This window comes from Ambystoma mexicanum, chromosome 5q, assembly GCF_040938575.1.
Source record: "Ambystoma mexicanum isolate Mex_15411 chromosome 5q, UKY_AmexF1_1, whole genome shotgun sequence".
NCBI lineage: Eukaryota > Metazoa > Chordata > Amphibia > Caudata > Ambystomatidae > Ambystoma > Ambystoma mexicanum.
The window spans coordinates 360,964,180-360,986,475 of record NC_090933.1 but is presented as its reverse complement, the minus strand read 5'-3'; the positions used below and the strand labels follow the sequence as shown (position 1 = coordinate 360,986,475).

General features: G+C 45.9%; 1 protein-coding gene across 4 annotated transcripts in view; it reads right to left on the bottom strand.

Moving 5' to 3' along the window:
• The window catches only part of LPIN2 (lipin 2), an 819,298-nt gene that overhangs the window by 616,855 nt on the left and 180,147 nt on the right, over positions 1-22,296 (bottom strand). For 3 of the 4 annotated variants that reach the window (XM_069620855.1, XM_069620857.1, XM_069620854.1), the window contains exons 2-3: positions 17,831-18,031; positions 1,947-2,042 (exon numbers count right to left, since the gene is read on the bottom strand). In XM_069620855.1, the coding sequence (XP_069476956.1) occupies positions 1,947-2,042; positions 17,831-18,022 (288 nt within the window). In that variant the 5' untranslated portion in view covers positions 18,023-18,031. Of the gene's footprint in view, positions 1-1,946; positions 2,043-17,830; positions 18,032-18,535; positions 18,640-22,296 lie in introns of all 4 variants that reach the window. The other variant, XM_069620856.1, reaches the window with a different exon arrangement.

The following is a 22,296-nucleotide window of genomic DNA, read 5'->3' as shown; positions in this document are numbered from 1 at the left end:
GGTACTCCCTAGACTGTTACATGTCTTTGTAAACGTCCCATTCTACATACTGAAATCCTTTTGTAACACACTGGACAGCATTTGTAGAGGTTTTCTGTGGCGAAATGGGAGGAATAGGATAGAGTTGGCAACTCTGCACAAGCCATATGGGGAAGGAGGCATCAGGATCCCAAATTCTGAGATCTATTACATAGCGGGGAAGCTGCAATTTGTGGTGGACTGGCTAGCAGATGATCCCACGCCAGACACACACATACTGCAACCCAGTCGGGCAAGCCTCTATCTAAAGGAATACATATGGCTCGGAGAACCCGGCGGGAGGGCACTGGTCGCATTTAGTGCCCCTGGGGGTGAAAATGTGGGAGAGAGCACTAGCAACGATAGGGCTCACGGACCTGTTCTCGGTACAGATCCCCCTGGTCTCGGTGGTAGCATCTACAGCACATGCGAGGCTGGGTATACGAGCGCACTAGGAATCATATGGGGTGGCCACAATAGGGGACTTATTGCATGACACCTCCTTCATACCCTATGCTGAGTTGGCGGAACACAAAGGATTGCATACAGGCCAATATTTATTACATGGCATGATTAAAAAAGAGATTCTACGTTGTTGGCCTGCGCATAGCGAACTACAGGAGAAACATTCTATAGTGGACACCTGAGGGGGGGGCACACAATATCACATATATACGACCTTTTATTAACTAACCAGCCCCCATCCCACCTGGCTATAAGGGGCAAATGGGAGGAAGACTTGGGAACACCCTTCACTTACACACAATGGGGGATGGTCCTGAGATACCATAAGAAAATGTCCCGGAATTCGAGGCTTCAGCTTATACAACTGCTGATTACGTACAGAGCATACATGACACCCCAAAGGATCTTTAAGTTTCCTGGCGCCGGGGAGAAGGTGTACACTAGGTGCAGGGTGGTAGATGCGGAGATATTGCACACGTTTTGGCCGTGCCCAGTAGTGGAGCAATACTGGTGGCAGGTAGATTGGAGAGCGAGGGGGTGCAATTAGATGCTCTTTCCCCGGCAGCATGCCTGTTGGGTCGTTTCTCGCGCCCCAAGAGAAAGAAGCATAGTAGCAAAGGATATGGCATGTATTCGAGCCAAGCGCAGAATTACCATGGCATGGAAGTCCCTTAGGGGTCCAATTGTGGAAGAGTTGTGGTGGAACTTGAAGAAATGGGCGTTAGCTGAAACAGCAGCATGGAAGGGGGCGGTTGGAGGTAGTCCCCGGGAATGCACAACAGGAGTCAAGGAATGGGAAGCCTTATTACAAACTGTATTTGACGGTGGAGCCAGAACAGAGGTGGCGGAAAGGGACCCACATCGAGGGAATGAGGGGTTTCTGACATGAAAGGGATACAGCAGTCAGAGGACAATAGCATCGTAGACAAAAACAGGAGGGGGAGTTGGGAAGGATGGGGGTAAAGGGTTGGTTGTATGCGCAGTTTGATCAGGTGTGTTGAGACAATTGTGGACACTGCATGTAGCAGTGCTGTGTAATATTTTTTTCTGTATCAAAAACTAATAAAAACAAATAAAAAAATAAAAGACTATGTCTCAACTAGCATATTACACTCATTGTTAGACAGGCATATGACCATTTGCCTCCCGTGAGCCTCTACTGTTGCTCCAGTCTAATGCCTTTGATAGAAACGTCATGTTGGAATAGCATTTCAATTTCAAATGACTCAAAACAACTGTAAAAAGGTTAAGGTGTGTATGTGTTTAGGGAAGGATGGGCTATTGAAATTCTTTTTTTTTTTTTTAAACTGAGCGCCATTTTCAGTGAAGAATAAAATAAATCTGACTCCATTAAGTAGTTCGACACAAGTGATCAACGTGCCACCCCTGCAGAGATGGCAACATTCTGACTCACACAGGGTAGATCAGCTCCACGCTTCCCAAGTTAGGGAATCAGCACTTACATTTTCCTCTTCTGTTTCTTGCACAAAAAAAGCTTCTCCGTTGTCGCCTAGCTTCATGTGTAAATCCACCGGGTCACCATTGATCTCAATGTCAATCTGCAGTGGAAAAAAAGCAGAAACGATTGCAAAGCTCATTTAGAATAAATAGTACGGGCATAAACAATGCACATTACTGCTCATAAACAAGAACACAAACACGGGGCCTAAGAGGATTGCATCTGCAGTGAGCACGGCAAGGAGATCACTCTGTAAGCCAGGTCTTAATATCTGAATAGAATGTGTTTACAACAGAGGCGTTTCAGGTCATTTCAACCAAATCTTTCTGAACTCGTGAGCCAGATTATTAAATGATCATTTTTTCTTTAGCTCTGCCTAGGTTATGGTGAAAGGTGAATCCATTCAGGTCATGTTTACACCAATGATGTAGCCTAGACACATTTGTTTGCTTTGAACTCATTTTGAAAATAGGATTTGTCAGATGTGAAATCCTGTGTAAAGTTCATAGACAGATAACCTGGACAGATTTAAAGTACTGTCAGTCCTAAACCCGTACATACTTTTATTTGTCATGCAAGCAGCTATGTGCTCTGCTATGGCAGAGGACATGCTCTGGGTAGAATTCAGAAGAGAAGTGCCAATGTTATATGGCAAGCACTCCATTCACCCTTGCCTTCTCAAGTCTGAATGCTAGTAAGGAAAGACTATAACGATCAAGGGGGTAAGCAAGGAGGGAGGAGTGCTTGCTCTTATCCTGAAGTTCTCCTTTAACTTTTGATGAGTTGGTGATAAACGCAGAGAAAATGAACATTTTGCAAATCTTTCGTGACCATTCAGTAATATTGTCCTCTAGAATATTTTCCTAATTGTACATTTATACAGCGCTTATACACAGGGAGTGCTTCAACGTGCTTCAAGGCGGGAAGGGAACAAAGGAGTACAAGTAATCATTCTTAGGCTCTGAAGTTTCTGAATGATCGAAAGAGAAAAACTAGCATACTAGGTCTGACTGCTTTTCTCCTAGTGCAAGTGTTACAGTTGCGACCACGCTAGGGAGGAGGGGGGGGGGGACCCGGGGGAGACAGGACAGTCAAACTTTCTGGTCCTAGTACATTTAGGTCATGCATGCGTACAGACGGAAGTGCAAGGAAGAGGGGTGTGGGGGAACAAACGCATCCAGTCCAACAGGGCCCTGGGTTAAGTGCAGAGAGGTTGCCTCGCTCATGGAGCGTAAGCTGAAAGTGCAGTAATGCTGAACATAGTGCAGTGGGACGGAAGCAAGTGCAAAAGACTGGCGGGGGGCCTGGGACCTGTAAGACTGTGGATGCGACCCAGGCAACCAGTCAGCAAAAACTGAACAGAGTTAGGGACGAGGAAGGGTGGAGAGAAAAAGAACAGCGGTTAGCAGGGGAGAAGGAAGGAGGAAGAGAAGAGGAAGGTCTTGAGGCGTTTCTGGAACTTAAGGTGGTCCGGCTCAAGACAGAGAGAGGCAGGGAGGCTGTTCCAGAGGGAGGCACCTGCAGAGGATGAAGATCTACCCCCAAATCTCTGTGAAAGCGGCTCACCAACAGAGAGTTGGAGGACGACGAGCGGAGGACTCCAGAGGGAGAGTATTTAGGAAGAGAGCGTGGTAGATAGTGTGGGCCACGGCCCCAGAAAGCCTTGTGGATTATTCAGAGGGTCTTGAACTTGATCCTTGCAGCCATGGGGAGCCAGTGGAGGGATTACAGCACCGGAGAGATGCAGTCTCTGGACTTGAGGCCAAGGATAAGTTTTGCGGCTCTGTTCTGGATGAGTGGTAGAGGATGGAGAGTAGAAGTAGGAAGATTGTGAAAGAGGCTGTTGCAATAGTACAGCCTAGAGAGAACCAAGACTCTCGAGATGGTCAGCCTCTGGGGGAAAGTGAGGAAAGGTAGAATACCTCTGAGGAGGTGCAGTTGGTAGTGGGACTTTTTGGAGATATCTGAGATGTGAGAAGAGGAGAGGGTGGAGTCGAAGATGACCCCCAGATTTGCTGCCTCATTGGTAGGTGAGGGCGCAGGGCCAAGGGAGGCCAGCCAGTGGGAAAGCGGGAGCAGGGGTCCCAATGAGGACCATCTCTGTGTTACTGGCATTCAGGCAGAGATTGTTAGCAGCACACCAAGACTGAATAGCGGATAGTCAGGGATGAGCGAGGAGGAGGCTGAGGGTAGCCTGAAAGAGAGCTGCATGTCATCTGCATAACACTGAAAGTTAGAGGTAAAGCTATCAATCCTATGGGCCAAAGGCGGTCATGTAGATATTGAAGAACCAGGGGGACAGATTAGATCCCTGGGGGAGTGATAGAAGGATCCAAGTTCCACCCAATAGGTAATAATAAGCAGCTTGCAGACCTTTCTTTCTGATTACTTAAGGGAATGCACTGCAGCCAAAGGCCCCCTGATGCAGCGGTTGGACTGGGCTAAATTGTTCTATGGTCCACGTTAGCAGTGCTTTAGCAGGGCTGCATAGCAAGCTACCGAAGTGTGAGTTTTTGTCTTCCCTTTTCATGTACAAGTTAAAGGTATGACGTGTTGTAATGTTTGGTGAGGACATTCGGGGTGTGACAACTTTTCCTCCCCTCCCTTTTGAGAGCAGAGCAAATATTCCTGAAATACTTTAATTCCCATCTTTAAGCACTACATTATAACTGTATAATGAATTTAGTACAAAGGTTGATCATTTAATGGCTCTCAGACCACTTACTTTGAGCCCAGACATAGGCAAGGTCCGACAGACCCCTCTCTCAAGATCAGCTAAAGGAGATTTGTGCTACTGCATGAATTACAAATGTTTCATTGTTTAAGAAGGGTATTCTTTGCTTCACCCGAATAGACCTATGAAAGCTATAGCACAATTCATAAGGTATATATTTTGATTACTGATAAGGTAGGGTTGACGGAGGCCTGGTGCGGTATGGGAGTGTGACCTTGATGGCATCCTTTCAAGCAGGTGAATGCTGGACTAATATGTACAGGAGCCGCAAGGAATACGCACAGATTCAGCAGGAATAACAAAATAGTCACTCAGCAGGCTTTCAATGAAAACGAAAGCACAGAATCACATATGGAAGGAGCCTGCAGGTGCGAGACTCTGCCTGCAGGGACATATTCGCAACCAGTAACTTGTGCGCTGGAGACAGCGGCTCTCTCCTATGGGGCAAATGCAGAAAATTCATGATGGTGGAATGAGGCTCCAAACAAAAGCTTGGTATGCAGACATATAGGGAGTGTAGTTGGGCCCTCCCGAGTGCCCGAGTAGTCACACACTGCCAGACAGTAACCATTCACTTGTCAGAACATTGACGGGCCAACACTTAAGCCAGGAGAGGGACAAACCTAAAGGGTGGTGGGGGAGTCAAATATCTATTTAAGGGAGGGAGTTGCAAAGAGGTGTGGGTGTTTAGAGAAGGAGCAAGTGGCAGTTTGGAGGCAAACTAAGAGACTTGGAGGAAAAGACGAACAATAGAGATTGGAGAAAAAAGAGCAGGGAGGTGAGAGGAGAAGAGAAACATCATCAGATATTGTAGGAGATGGGTGAAGGAAGAGGGTAAGAGGAAGAAAAGGGAAATAAAGGTGGAACAGACATTGGAATAAAGATTGAGATGTGAGGGGAAGAGGAGAAAGCGAAGCAAACCTCAGACTAGAAAACAGGAAGCCTGGAATGGGTCGAATACTGAGCAGGAGAAGCCAGTGGGTATAGATGAGGGGAGAAACTAGGAGTAGGCTCTTGGGTACGAGCACATGAGGAGACAGAAAGTTGGTGGACAACAGAGCCAGATTCCTCAGACCGCAAGTAAGCATAGGCCCTATAGAAGGCCAGAAGGAATCATGCGATTGTCTGACTTGTCTATTAAAACTATGGATCTTTTTGTGAGAAGTGAGACTTGACTAAACAGCTTGCACAGCCCAGCTGGCGACTACCCCTCCGTACCTGACACCACAGGAAAATATCTCCCCACCGTACCAGAGCCACTAAAATGCAGCTCCAAGAAATTAGGAAGCTCAAGACAAACCTCACCAAAAGACTGAGTGACTGGGAGAGACCCCGAAAGATTCCCCAAAGTAGGGCAGTGTGAGAGACTTTGTTTGCAGACTTTTAATTTGCCTTCAGCCACCCTATTCATTTTGATGGCTGGTCTAGCTTGAATAGTTACTGGAAAGAAGACATGGGCTTGATAAGAACTGGAGGACATTTGCTGACACCAGAGACATACACATAACATGCCATCCTGAACCTCACAACTGCAGGAGGGGAGAAAGGAGCAGAGGAAGGTTGGGCTAGCAATAAGGAGACAGTGTGCAACTGCGTTTGTTGTCCGAGTTTGGGATTAAGCTATTCCGCCGAGATGCACCTTAAATAGAATGCAGTTAAGAAATGCTTAGTTAGCCTTTTCTTGATCCCATGTTCACTTCATGACCACACACTCTCAACCCTCTTTCACACTCGTGGCCAGAAAACCTTACCTGAAAGGTTCCTGTTCTTGCCTTTCAGCTTGCCCTTATGGGTCAGGCAATAGGGCATGTGGCAGGTCAGAAGGGGGACGTGGACATGGTGTTGGCATTTCCACTGATGGTTTATTAAGTGATAAGAATAATTCCTCTCTTTCCAATTGCTATGTGGGTAATCCCTGCCTAAATACAGAACTACGGTGCTTGTCAGTCATCAGAAAGTATCCAAACAAAAGTAGTCTGCTGTCAAAAATTAGTTCTACTTGACCCTACCACTGCTCCAAACAATTCAACGAAGTAAGGAGAATGACTTACCTTCTACTGTCTCTTCTCAAGAGTTTCTTCTTCACTTCAAAGTTCTTTCAGTATGCTAGTTTGTCACCTTCTGTATCAGTTCTTGGAACTCCTTCAGTAGGATTTTGGGCGTGTTGCCTTTTCTCTGGACAATGTTCAATTGATCCTCTTTTCCCTCTGTTTTATCCTTTGATCCAGCCTGCTATGGCTTTTAGATTCCTCTGGCATATATTTACTTAGTTGGGATAGGACATCTTGGCGATTAATGTTCTCCGTCTCTTGGACGGCATATTTAGCGTTTCTCTTTTATTGGCTCTAATGGCCTTCACTTAATACTTGTAGAATTCTCTTTTTGGTATTCTCCACTCTGCACTTCTTGCTCTATAGGATATTTTCCCCTGTCCCGGGGTATTTGTATCCAATACTTAAGGACATGTCTCTAGTAGGTTTAATCGTGATTCTTTTTCTCACATGGGTTCAATTTCAGTTTATTGTCTTTCTATTTCATAGCTAGTCAATTTCACTGGGACAGGGTTCTCTGGATAGATAACAATTTCCTGGCGACCTCCTGGTTCTCCCTGTTACCTCTTGGTTGGCGAAGGGTCCCCGGAGCTGGCACTCGCTCAGGTTCTTCTCTTTGGTTCCGCTCTCTCTTGAGCTCCACTGGCGTCCTGCTCTTGGTCTTCTCCTCTACGACCTGGTATGGCTGTGGGTAACTGGATGCCTTGCTATTCGCTCAGCGTGGTGGTTTTGGCATTGTTGGGTGGGTGTACTGCCCACCACATAGCTGTCGTGCTCACGCCAACGCCAGGACTGGGATCCCCATCCCCTCGGCTCTCCAGTCTGTGGGAAGGCTGGGTCTCATGTGTTTCACTCTCGCGTTCAGAACACTTGTGAAAGTCGCAAGCTCTGCGGCTCTCCTTGGCTCCACCTCTTGGATGCCCGGATGTCAGGGTGGGCTTACCTTGCTTACGCTTTAACTGTGCTTCGCCTCTCCTCTGTGTGTCCTCCTCTTCCAGTCTACTAGTCATAGTTAAATGGCGGTTTCTCCTTAAAGAGACAGAGTCGCTTTCTTATTCGTGATGATTTATTGCAGCTTTGTCTTCAGGCAACTCTCTTGATTTCATATTGTTCTTTATTTCTAATAGTCCCATATATGCCATTAAGGGGAATGGCTTAGAAAGTTCCTCACAGGAACATGAGTCCTTGTCCCCAAAGGGGAAGTCTCTCCCGCTGAGGTCCCCTAGGGAGGGTGTTTCAGAGCGGGTTCACCTCTGTAGGGTCACAGGGGAGGTCCTCTTGGGAAAAAGAGCCGAATTCGTCACAGTCATGAGTGAGAAGTCAGGAGATGGGTGAGCTATTAGTCTGCATCCCACTCTCGGAGACACTAACACAAGCCTGTGGCAATTGAACAGAGGAGAAATTAGAGCAATTTCTCCATTCTGACAAATTCGGAAGACTGATTACATGTGTGTGCACTACATGATGCAAAATATGATTTCTCCATCTTTAAATATGTTCATAGTACACTTATGTGGGAGGCTTTTTGGTGTACTTTTAGCATTGATTGTCTGTATACTGTTCTTGCTATGCATGCTACAGTTATGTCCTTTAGTGAGAAAACTCAAAGAGCATAAGAACTGTTTGCAGAGAGCACCATTTTAGCATACTGACACAGCCCTCTGCCCATACAGCATAACTGACTTTCCTGAAGTCACCAGACACCTGTAATCGACAGACGTTGGCTGCTGTCCCCAATTACTCCGGAATTCACTGGCCTGTCTTTATAAAGCTGTGGCAATATCAGAGAAAATGCAACAGATCTCGGTGCTCAGCCTCTGTAGCCTGCTCATTCCGCACATCTGATTGGTTTACCCTTTGACCAGCTGCAGGGATCTTCTTAAGGAAGAGGTTAAGCTTTCCTCTTTATTCCAACATTACCAGCATTGCTCCCTGATGCCTTACAAGTATGCCAGAACATGGGGAATCTGCACAGCTGCTTTCAATGGAAAGGAAGACTATGAGGGCAACAGCAGCCATTTAGGAGATGTAAGGGAATGTGAACATTATTTTGTACAGCGCTGGTTACCAGTTCGGTACATATGGAAGTGGATGAAAGCCTTCAGCTTATTTTTGGGGATCCTTTTGTTAACTTGGGTAGTCCCTTAAATCGTTTGATGGGGTTTAGGTTTCCTATACTTTCTTGTTTCTTTCATATTGACTTCTGCTATGGTCCTATGGCTGGAACTCATTTTGATGTGCTGCCCTAAAACCACAGAGCTACCTGGGCAGGGGTGCTTCTACAGCACCCATTGTGTCCCAGAGGGCGGTGGCTATATCATTTACTTTAGGATACACCACTCAGTTGCCTTTCTACCTCTTTGGTAGCCTCTATATGGTGGCAAAATTGCAAAGAATTTTAGAAGTCCTACACCCTGGCCATTTAGTTATGTGCCCTATCTTTGGTACACGAGGACTGGTCAAAATGGTCGTACTGCCCAAGTCAGTTTTTTGCAGACCCACTATGGCCCTTGTGTGAATGTATTTAAACTGGATGAGGGCCTTTTATACACCTCAGAGTGTGGCTGCATGCTCATCGGCCAGCTTGCTGTGCAGGCACGAGGGCTGGACGTTCAGTCTGCCTATCTGCGCATGTGCACATGGGTGTGCATGTTTGTGCATGTGCGCATGTGTTTGCATGTCTGCGCATGTGCACATATGTGTGTGCGTGGTCACAACACTGGGCTTGACTGGCAAATCTTGACAAGATAGCTGCCAAATCTTTGAAGGGTGCACAGTTATGAATTGGTGTGCAGGGCTAATACCCCATCATTGTGCGTTTATAACTCTGCAGACCACATGCCATTCTGGAGATTCATGTCCTGAAACTCATCTGAATGCTGTTGAAGGGATAGAACTTGCCTGAGAATCCCTGAGGCTGGCTCGACTGCAGTACTCCTGACTCTGCTGACAGTAGAACTCTGCCTCTACATGCTGTGGAATCTTGCTTCAAACGCTTCCTTGCCTGCCACCGGTTACTTCATTGTGGAACATCCTTGCCTATTCTGAAAACTAACTGTTCCTGCTCGGGACATAAAGGATCTGACCTCTGCAGCTCCCCCTCCTTGAGGGATCGTTTAAATGCATATCCTGAAGCCCTGTGTCCTCACCAGAGCTGCCTGTGACCTGCCTTAAAAGGGGAACTGAGGGCATACTGGTTGCTACTGCCGTTGTGCCCTCCACTTCATGGGGTGCATGAAGGATGTTATACGAAATCACTGGTCCGGTCTTCCTGGTCCTAACAAATCCCAGGGCTCTGCTTGGGACTGGCACTTAAGCAAAAAAATCCAGATGCCAAAATTGACTTGTGCACTCACTGCACTGGCGACCCCTGGTCTTCTTTCCATGGCAGCATTCATCAGCCTTGGTCTACTTACTCAAGACTTCTCACCGCCTGCGTCCCCAAAAGCTTAACAAAATCTGGACTAAATGGTTGGAGACGGGATGTTTTGAGTGGTGGACTGGTGTAAGGAAATCATGGTGGCCAGTAAAGACAGTAAAGACAGACACAAATGATCACAGTTCAAGGGTGTTTATTAAACTGTTGAGGTAGGTTGGAAAAACGCCTCATCTAAATCTAAGATGAGAGCAAGCTTCGACCATCAAACAATAATAAGGCAGTCCTAGTGGTGCCTTTGTCAAATAAAAGGGCCTATACTCAAAATACCTATTGCCAATCCTTACGCTGAACACATAAAGAAGTGTGGGATAATGTTCATAAGAAAGAAGCAAGTGTTCACAAGTCAGGATGCAATAATTGGGGTCACCCTTCCCCACATTTTTCAGCATGGGACAAGGTAGGATTTTGGAGCAGAGCACAAGCTCGAGCATTCCCAGCACGAGCCAACAGTTCCGATCTCAGCAATCTGGGCCCTCGTCTTTTCTAACAAAAAGTCTCTTGCCTCCATGGACCTGATGTATCCAAAATAATAAACAAAACGTTCCTTTTCACATGTACATTGAGTGATGCCTTTTTCCAGCCCTGGATCTCCCCTCTTCTGGGCTCAGACTCTTTCAATATTAGCTTCCCTCAGCCGGGTTCACTACGGCTTCTCAAAAACACTCTTCTGTGATATTCAGGAATCGTAATGTCTTTTTGAACAGTTCACTGTGGACATCCCTTGGCTGGGTTCACTCTTGTCAACACACTGCATATCAGGACTTTAGACAGGGGGCAAAGTCTATCGGCATCACTCCTTCAGGTTCACTCTTGCCAACTTTGTCATTCAACCATTCTCTCAATCAGTTCTTACGATGCAGGATTCACTTCCCTTAGTTTCACTATCTTCTGTCGGTCAAAGACTTGAATGTACAGAGGATTTTACTGAACCCCTATATGACCACTTTGACCCCCTTTCTTGCCTTTCCCAAGGCCTCCTGCTACTCGTAGTTTCAACAATCGGGTAATCGCCCAGAGTTTTCCTAAGTGAGCACCCACATGGTGCCCGACTCCTCTGTTACTGGTTTTCTCCTTATTAGCATGAATAGCTCTTTATGCTTTCATAGTTCAACTAGCCGTTTGCTACTTTTCGGTCAACACAGTTCGGTTTCTTATCAGCTCTCCCCTCTACGCACTGGCTGTGATGAACCGCTTGGCTTTCCTGCTCTTTGGAGTCGAGGTTAGTACCACAGAGACAAGCGTCTCTCCCCGGCTTGGTTATCAGTGGAGGAGGGTCTTGTGTACCGTTGACATCTGCTGCAACATACTCTGGCTATTGTTTGCGGTCCTACGATTCCTTCTGCAGAGGTTTCACTGGCCTTGGTCGGAAAGGGCAAGGTCGCTTCTCTCCTTGTCCCCCTCTCGGTTCTCTCCATCTTTCTCCTCCTCTTGAACTGCCGTGCTGAGTTAGCTCTCTCGTAGTGCGGTCTGCCTTGGTCGTATTGCGCTCTTGTGCTCCACCTTTTATCCCTGTGGGGAAGTGAAAGGACCGTCAGATGAGTGCGGTTCTGTTCAATTGCCTGACTTTGGTGTTGGGAGAAGTCGGGTAAATGGCTCCAGTGTTAGTCTGTCATCCTTCGTGATATGCGAAAGTGTTTGCGTCAGAAAAGGGGAAGGGTAAAGTGTTTGAGCATCCTACATGGTAGGTTGGGGAAAAGGTGTTAAAAGAAGGCGGATACCGCATCTCACCCGTTGGTGTCCCACTTCCACTCCCCGAGGACCCCTCCTCCCCCATCCAGGAGATCCTCCCTCAGTGGTCTACCCCCAGGAACTGGATCCAATAGCGATGGTTGTGACGTGGCCACCATGATGACAGACCCCCGGGGATTAGCCGGGGAGACACCTTCAGGTTTCTCACACTAGTCTTCGGGCGTGGTGGAGGAGGGGAGCAAGAGGATGGGTAGAACATTCTTGGGGAGGTACAGTGCTGTAGGGGAGGGGAGGATGCATTTTGATTTTGAATATGGCATGATTGGCCTGTGGTTTCAATGATTTGCGTTAATTCATAGGTTTATGATGAAAATCAATAAACAATTGTTTTATTAAAATTTAAAAAATAAAAATAAAAAATAAAGACTTCTCACCGCCATTCTTTCCACTTCTCTTCAACATTGGTTTAAGGGCAGTCAGAGGAACGGAAACTGCTCTGCTGAACACCCGTGAAGACCTACTCTCTAACCTGGACTCTCTCCCTCTGTTGTGATCCTCCTCTATCTTTTTTCTGCCCTTGACACAGTCAACCACTCTGCCTTGACAGACTTGTGTATAGGTGCATTATAAATGCCATATCAAATCGGTTCCATGTGTTAATATCCCCGCAAAAATATCGGCATATTTTTGCGGCGATATTAACGCATGGAACCTGCGGGGGACACCCCCGTAACCCCCACTCCCAAAACCCCCCAAAATTATCTCCCACAAAAATATCACCTATGGCCGTTCCAAACAACCATACATACAGCAATACTTTTGGTGGGGTTAATATGACCTGATACCATCATATTCTCATAAACAGTCTCCATGATACCCTAGGCATCACGGACAGGGCACTGACGTGGCTTACCGCCTTCCTTTCAAACAGACCATCCCAATTGCAATTGGGTCCTTTCCTCTCCTCCACCTCATTCTCTACTTGTGGCCACCCTCAGGGCTCTATCCCATCGCCATGGCTCTTCAATATCTACCTGGCCCCTTTGGCCCAGCTGATCTCCACCTCCTCCCCCCACTTACAGTGTTATGCAGACGGCACAGCTATCTTTCAAACTGCCATCCTCTACCTCCTCCCTCACATATGACTACCTGACTGCTATTCACGCATGGTGCTCTGCCAATGATCTCTGCCTTAATGCCAGTAAGACCGATATATATATATATATATATATATATATATATATAAAATACATTACTCACCGTAATCGTATTTCTGATGTGTGTATCTGCTTAGATTCACATGCTGTGCATAGGCCGACATCTAGTGGAAGCTGCAGAGTATTACAGTTTTGGGCGTTGACACAGGGCGTGCCAGTAATACTATCCCTAGTGCGACGTCCACTGTACCCATGATCCCTCACGCGTCTAGGACCCTCAGATTGTATTTTTTCTGACATGAGGTAGCATGAGGAGTAGCGCGAGTACAGATAATCCAAGCAGATAGAAAGGTAAGACTACAAGCATCCATGCGCCTTCTCTCAGAGGGGAGGAAGGGTGGGTCACATGTGAATCTAAGCAGATACAAGCATCAGAAATACGATTACGGTGAGTAATGTATCCCTTCTGAGGCTTGTGGAATCTGCTTAGCTCACATGCTGTGCATTGATTAGCGAGCAGTACCTGAAGAAGGCGGTGGGATGTGAGAAGGGTCATGAGCAAATAAATGTCTTTGAACCGCTTGTCCCACTTGTGTATCTGTGCTGAGTAAAAGTGTGGATAGAGCTCCAAGTAGCTGCTTTGCAAATGGTGTCAAGGGGTACATTTGCAATGAAAGCCAGAGTGGCCCCAATGCCTCTTGTAGAGTGGGCCCTAGGCGTGAAAGGCAGAGTTTTTTCAGAAAGTGAGTAACACAGCTGGATACAGTTAATAATCCACTTAGAGGTGGCACCTTTAGAGACGCGATCCCCCTCTCTGCCTGTAGCTACGGAGACAAACAGCTGATCTGTTTTCCTTAGCGGTCTGGTCTTGTTTACATAGTAGAGGACCGCTCTACGCACATCTAGTGTGTGTATTTTCACCTCAGCCGAGCTTTGTGGGTCTTGGAAGAAAGCCGGAAGCTCGATGGACTGGTTCACGTGGAATTTTTAAATAAACTTAGGTGAGAACCTAGGGTGTGTGCGTATAACCAGTTTATCTTTATGGACAGTAAAGAAGGAATCTTGCACTGACAGAGCCTGAATTTCGCTGACTCTTCTTATAGATGTAATTGCTACTAAGAAGGCCGTTTTGTAAGTCAGGTGTTTGAGACTGCTTTTGTGTATGGGCTCGAATGGGGGGCCCATGAGCTTAGATAGCACCACGTTAAGGTCCCATCCTGGTGGTGGGTTTGAAATAGGAGGGTGAAGTCTCTTTACTCCTTCCATGAAGGCTTTAACTACTGGTACTTTCCACCACAACACCTTGTTATGGGAAGTGGTGTATGCTGACAGGGCTGCCAGGTGTACCTTCAGTGAGTTAAAAACCAGTCCTGCATCCAGCAGGTGGGGCATGTATGTAACAATAGTGGAAGGAGTGCAATCAACTGGGTTGATTTGTTTATTCTGGCACCAGATAACGAATCTCTTCCATTTGTCAAAGTAGCAGTGCCTCGTGTTAGGTTTCCTAGATTCCTTTAGGATGTCCATACACCTCTGTGGTAAATTGAGATGTCCGAACTCTATGACCTCAGGAGCCATGCTGCCAGGTTCATTGAGTTGAGGATGCACTGTTTGACCTTGGTGCTGGGACAGTAGGTTGTACCAGCCCGGAGGTTTGATGGGTTTGCACACCGCTAATCTGCGTAAGTGTGGGAACCACGGTTGTCTTGCCCACATGGGACCAACTAGGACGAGCGTCATCGATTCTCTGTTCATCTTGTTGACCACCTTCCTGATTAGAGGAGTTGGTGGAAAAGCATACGCAAACATCCCTGACCAGTTCATCCACAGGGCGCTCCCCTGGGAGTCTGGTTGGGGGAACCTGGATGCAAATCCTGGGCATTGTCTGTTTTTGCTTGTGGTGAATAGGTCTATAGTGGGGAAACCCCACTGAGAGAAGATATCTTCTACGACTTCTCTGTGTAGACACCATTTGTGTTCCTCTGGGAGGGGGTCTCTGCTCAGAGCATCAGCTAGGGAATTGAGATCCCCTGGAACATGTTGCGATGACAGGAAGATGTTCCATCTGAGTGCCCATATCCAGATTTTCTTGGCAAGCTTGGACAGATTTGGCGACCGAGTTCCTCCTTGCTTGTTCAGATAGAACATGGTTGTAGTGCTGTCCGTCCGGATTTGCACTGACAGATTTAACAGGTAGGGCTCGAACGCTTGAAGTGCTCTGAATACTGCCAGAAGCTCTAACAGGTCGATGTGATTCTTGGCCACTGAGTGCGACCAGAGACCCTGAGCTGTGTGGTGTAGATGGTGAGCTCCCCACCCCGTCAGGCATGCATCGGTTCCACTAGATGTCGGCCTATGCACAGTATGTGATCTAAGCAGATTCCACAAGCCTCAGAAATATATATATCTCACTCACTCACGAACATTGTCAAGAAGTCCAACTTTGAGCTGCACCTTCTCCGGGGCATTCTACCTTTCCTCGCCTTCCTCCATAAACTCAACGTCTCCAGGGCCCTGGTTGTCTCTAGGCTGGACTATTGCAACAGCCTCTTCCTCAATCTGCCTTTTCCCTCCCTTTGCCCCCTTCAACTAATCCAGAATAGGACTGTAAGACTTATCCTTGGCCTCAAGCCCAGGCACCATATCTCTCCTGCCCTAAAATCTCTCCATTTGCTCCCAGTGTTCACAAGGATCAAACTCAAGACTGTTTGCATCATCCACAAGGCTGTCTGGGGCCTAGGAACACTCTGCATCCAGCTTTCCCCTCCCTAAATACCTCCCGGCCAGATTACGTCAGTCCTCTGGCTCCAACTCTCTGTAGGTTGAACGTTTCTCCAAGCAGAGATTGGGAGGTCGATCCTTCTCCTCGGGTGGCTCCTCCCTCTGGAAGGGCCTCCCTCCTCAGACTTGAGACGATTCTTCTTAAGTTCTGGAAACTTCTCAAGACTTTCTTTTTATCCTCTTCTTTCTCTCTCCCCATCCTGTGCTAACTCTCCCTTCTGCAACTGGTGGCTGGTCCCGTCAAAGTCATACAGGGGCCAGACCACACCCTATCAGTCCCCCCAGCATCCCTTGCCAGCATTTGCCCTCGGGAACACGTTCCTGGACTTACCCAACCTGGTTGTCCCTGTCCACTGCACTCGCCCCCCCCCCCCTCTTCTCCAGGGAACATGCCTCCTTGGCCCGTCCAGCACTTGCCTGCCCCCAGCATTGGGGGGCACCCCAGTCCTGCACTTCTCCCTCTACTCCCCCTCCCCCCTACCCCCCTGAACTTACCTCCTTGTTAATGCACTTGCACGGTAGGATTGTCAGAAGGCCAATATAACCATTTTTTGTTGCTCTACTTTGTTATTCCCATGTCCCCCACTCACCCTCAATCATGTCTTGTGGTGCCTGAACACACTTGTGCACAGTAGCCGTACAAATGTCCAATAAATAAAATAAACATCAGGGTCCCTGGGCTGTGTGTGCAGTCTTTCTTGTAAGGCCCCTGCCCACAACCATTCTCTTGATTGGGCTGGTGGTCCAGCTGCACAAACATTCACCTCTGAGCCTTTGATCTTCAGACTGATCTTTGTAATACCTAGATACATTTCGTCCATATTTGGGGACTGTGCCCAGTTGAACTGTATGAACAAACTTACAAAGTATCTGAAAAAATGTTTTTATTATTATTATTTATTTATTTTAGGTAGGAATGTGTTCTTTTTACCAGCATTGTTTGGATTGTGTGCCTTAACTGTTTAATTTGTAATCCTACTTGTTCACTTTCATGAACTTTCACACTTTTATTGCCTTACATATAGCTTTTGCATTTTTCCCTACTGTAAAGGTGTGTGCTGGTGATTTCAAATGTGTTCGGGTTGCTTTTAGACTGCATTTATATTACTATTTATCTATATTCAAGTACTTGCCTCATTGTACCTATTTCTCAACACATGACCTTATAATGGAACACCACATGTAGGTTTTTATATGCCCTCTCAAGAGGACAGCTAAAAAATCTACCTATAAAATGGGCTATCTAAGATGACACCTCAGCTCATATTAGTGGGTGTGACAGCAGGAGGGCCAAGGATCAAATGCAAGGGGGACTTAATGCTTAATGTGCAAAGTCATCACCCAGGAAGTCTGTGTATGCCATGGCTTTATCTGGACAAGCCCTTTCACAGGCACGTACTGAGGCCACCAGTGTCAACATGTCTTCACGGTCAGGTTCGCAGTACACTGATTTCGAGGCTCTCTGGAGCAGGAGGGTGTGTGTGCATATATATATATTTATATTCTCTGCCTGTATGCTCACTGCGAGGCTTGGCCCAGGGGAAACAATGGTGTAGACCAGCCAGAGGGCCACAGCAGACACCCCCCGCAGTGCTGCAGTCACCTGCTAGGCACTGGCAACATACAGGAGGGAACCAGAAAAGAACATAAAAAAATAGTTCTCCAATTAAAATCTGCTATCCTAGGCCATAGCCTAGTATGCCCCATTAGGAATACGTTGCTGTTCGCTTGCACAAAGCACACCATTTCTCCAAGAGGGAATTCTCACTCGCCAATGGCATAGGAAAACTACCCTTTCAGCATGAAATATGTTCTACAATGGTTAGATTCTTGCATAACTTGACAACAAAAACGGGTCCTTTTAACATTAAATTATAGATTGATCATATCTGAAATTGTTCAATGCGAATATAGATTGGAGGTGTTTATTATTTTCCCAGTAAAATAGCCCACATGTTAAAATCAGATACTATGCTTAAATTGACAAATTCATGAAACAAAAAGGATTTTCCTAAAAATCCAGCTTGCTATGCTTACCACTTTTTCCTTTGAGCGCAGAACACCAAGTTTTCCAAAGCGAACGTGAAAAGGGGAGCACTGATAGGTGCCATCTTGCTGTCGTACCACAATGACATCAATGCAGCCGGAAAGCGTAGCCTGGTTGATTCCTTTATATAATTCCTTCACAGTGACCAGGACTTGACCAGCAAGCTGTCCTACGTAGTTCATGGTTTGGGTCTACAGAGGAAAAACAAATGCAAAAAGCTATGATACAATTGCAGTCCTTGTGGGTTGTCTTTGCTTTCTAGGAGTACTGATTGATATATGAAAACAATGCAGCGCTTTGTTTTCAGACCATGCTTTATGACCAACAATGTCAACATACGGTTATGTTAACTTATTCAATTGAGCATATTTGTTTCGCAGTAAAAGATATGGTGACCGAGCACAGTTTGATAGTCTATCATCGCAAAAGTGAGCAGTATAACAATAATTTGTGAAAGTGATCAAGCAGTAGTGTTATACTACAAATTTGGCTAGGAAGCAGCTGGTTTTGCCATGCATCTTTTTATACCCAATGTGAGTGTGCAAATCCCAATGTGATCAACTCGCTGTGCTGGATCAGAAGATCATACACTCCAGTAAATAAATATTCAGTGTTGTGTTCAATGCCAAATCCAGTGTGGCAGATGGACCATACAAGCACATGGCATTCAAGAGTATCGCACAAGAATCAAATACCTATTTAAAGACTAGATGGGAGGGGATTGCAAAACCCTCCAATGCTTTAACAATGTTGCCATGTAGTTATATTGGGCCGTTCTTCACTCTGAAAAGCATTTGATCTATAAGAAAAAGGACGATAAAATAAGCAGTGTGATTATTCTGGATCACACAACAGTGACATTAGAGAAAGAGAACATATACATTAGATTACATGATTCTACTCCACTGACTTCCTGGGAAAGCAGACAATCGGTTAAACAAAAATTCACACTTCATGATCGGATGTGGGTGTTTACAACCACTAAACCGGAGGGGACTGCTCAATCAAAAGAGTAATTTACACGATGTCTTGCATCATATCAATGTAGAATATGAAATGGATAATATCTAATCAGCATATGAATGCTATGGAATTTGAAGGAATAAATGGCACATACTAAGACAGCAGAGCCCTAGAGTCAAAAAGGTACTGGGCGGGTTCATCAATCTGCTCAATTTGTGATCACTGGAGTGCAGACGATGTGCATGGTGAGGGAATCAAGTTCATTTTGTATTTAGTTCAGCACAGACTGCACTTCCCAGATTACTAGAGATCAGCCTGATCACCCTGGCCAGGGTGGCTTGCCTGAAGGTTCCAGTTCGAAGAACTGTACTCCTAAATTACATAGCAATTTTGAAAATGGTGGTGGAGAAAGCACCACACTGTTGAACTAGTGCTGGGAAAGGGATTCAGGGACACATTAATTAAAACCCTTTTGAAAATCCCTGGATAGAACATTATAGAAGGAAAACGCTACACTCGTCTTAAGGTCTTGTCCACCACTTGGGCATATTTAATTTTGCTACAAGCGAATACTCCAGATGTTGGGCCGAGTTTGTTCCCAATTCAAGTCTAAAAGCAACAATTTAATTTGATTTATTTTTACCTTACCCAATAAATTGACTCATTTTGAGTGAACTTTGAACTGTAGTTTCTAGTCACAAGGAAATAACTTTGGCATTCCACAATTCCCAAATAAACATTACTGCAGTATGTACTGACACACACTAGCAGGCGAGGGTGCACCATTTGATATCCTGGGCTCGCTGCATGCAGTGTGGCACCTTTCCCCGTTTGGGCCCTGGGGTTTGTTCCTGAACCGTGGAGAAACGTAGAGAACTGGAGTGGATATCAAACTGCATACAGTTCTAATCCCTCTGAATATTGCGTGTTATTTCGGAAGTTTGGTCAGGGATAGATTCCAATTTAGACAGGCCTTCTGACAAATAATATGCTTTTCTATAACTTTACAGCCCTTTAACGTTCAGTTCTCATTGTGTGGTGTTATCTACTAAATGGTTATATTTAACGTTCCTTGTTTGAAAAATGGTTTTCCGATAAAGTGACAAATGTGGTAATAAGTTAAGATTAAACAAGTTGAACTTGTGCATTGGCTTTAATGAAGTCAGAGGACAATGACATTTCACAAAGTGATTGTGTAGCCATGTCCCTCAGAGTTCACTGCGGGTGATTTGAGGGGCTAGTTGAACAATCATTCTTAAAAGCAGACTCTTACTTGACAACCAGGTTTCACCGAAAAACATTTCACACCATTACTGCAAGTCAAAAAACAACGATTTTTTGTTGACGAATGTTACAACATTTCATCTTATAAATAAATGGGGAGGCATTGGGGGATTAAGGTTAGGGCGACCTGGCGGGGTCGATTTATTTCGATAAAATGTGCACACACAAAAAATCGTATAAACAAATTCGAGGATTTCGGATTCGCAGTTAAAGAAGAACAAAAAAAAATCTTTGTATTCACGAAGATCCGACAACCACACCTTCATTAATGAAAGACAATCTATTTCTAAGAACAAAACGAATTGCTCTGCGAGATAGGAGTATGTTCTGTTTCGCAGCTCCACGCTTGGCACGCCACAAGGTCAAGCACTACACAGGAAGTAGTGATAAGACAGGGGCCGTCTGCACAGAAAATCATGACCTTGCTAATACTACACGATTGGAAAAGGCACCTTAATCCAAACACGTAAAGGCATGAGCTTCCGAAGATACGCCTTAGATGTTTAAAGTGGAACGATAGAAAGAACGTCTTGTGTGTGAAATCGTCACACCCGAGTAAAGGAGGATTCCGTGCAGCCATTTCAGCACTGCTAGAACATGTGAATGCCCTAGCTCCCTGCTTATTGAATTGTGGCACATTTCAATGTTCAGTGGTGTTCTTTCCAGAGCCTCAACAGACACACTTTCCACGTGCGCTCTTGCAGCTAACAGGGGGTGTTCGTGTTTACACCTGAGCTGACTCCCAGCTGAGCGAGTGTGTAACAATCACTGGCATATGCAGTGGATACAAGTATACTCTACTGTGCGCGGTCCAAATGCACACGCCACGCCACATTCCAGATACAAAAGATGCATGCAACATCAAATGAGCACATGAAAAACTTTGCAGCCGCTTTTCCAGTGCATCTCCCTTTAAGAGACCACAGTCAACAGGTCGAACAGTCGAACACCACACAGTTGACTCCTGGAGCCTATGGCCCTATCACTACTAAAGGATACGGTCCAGGGAAAGTATGATATGAATCAGAACGCTCTGATATGGCCTAATTTTGCCTGGCAGCAATGGGATTGTATTTCAGCTAAAAAATGCCCCATGTTAAAATGCATTGGTATGTCAATGCTCACATACCTGGTGGCAGGCTTCTGGAACTATACACATTGGAAGGTGGGTGGATCGAAATGATAAGCAACATTTCGCCAAAGGAGAATGTTGTGATTGTAGTGATGTAAAGGTATAGCCATTTTAGGATTTACAGAAATAAAGTCTTGCCTTGCACACATTCGTTCTCTAGAAGAAAGCAGTCTTTGCTGCAAACCTTTTCCTCTTCTAAACTGATCGAGCAGGAGGTCAGTCAGACTCCATGTGTGCCACAAGCGAGCCTTTCACATCTGTCCCACATGTTGGAAAGGCTGATTCTATAGACTGAGCTGAGGCCATAACTCTTGGAGCCTGTCTGGCAGGCTGTGATAAGGCAAGAGAAGGTAATTAAGGACAGAGGCTCTGCTTTCTCAGAGGCAGGACATGGGGGCAGATAAGTCAGGGAGCTCCAACTCGGGGAAGATTGTTTCAATCATGTTTAACTCCCTGCATGCATTCCCGCAGTGACCACAGTGAGTTAAGGATCTCTGGAAATTGCTGCAAAAGAAAGAAAACCAGAAAAGACTGGCAGTCTTCTTCCTCCCCACTGTATGAATAGAACAAAAAGTAGGTTATTTATTTGGTCAGCTGTGACAAACCCTTCTCAGAACCCACCCAGGCTTTTTTATACAAGGCCCTTTTAGGGTTCTGTGACTTAGTCCCACCCCTTTGGCTAGAGGACAGGACTGGGGAGGCGATGGGGGGCTGGCCACCACTACCCACTGCATGAAGTAAGCCTTCAAGGAAGTAAATGGTGTGTCCCTCAGGTTCCTCAGTCCATCACTAGCTTCAAATGTCTAGGCACCACCACCATCAGATTTCTCTATCAGTTCTGCTTGTAGTACAAGCTTTCAGCCAAGAAGCTCCCAGTAGACTTGACGAAAGGCAGGTTACTGAGAATACAGGTAGAAACCTCTACAGTACACAAGCAAACACAAGCAAACCATACTCAGTAGTCGTTGAATTGAATTGAATCATTCCAGAAAAACTAGATGGAAACTGGGATGCGATGAGGGAAAGCTTTCCTAACAAGCCTAAATTACAAAATGGTTTGATGTGATGGTCAACCAT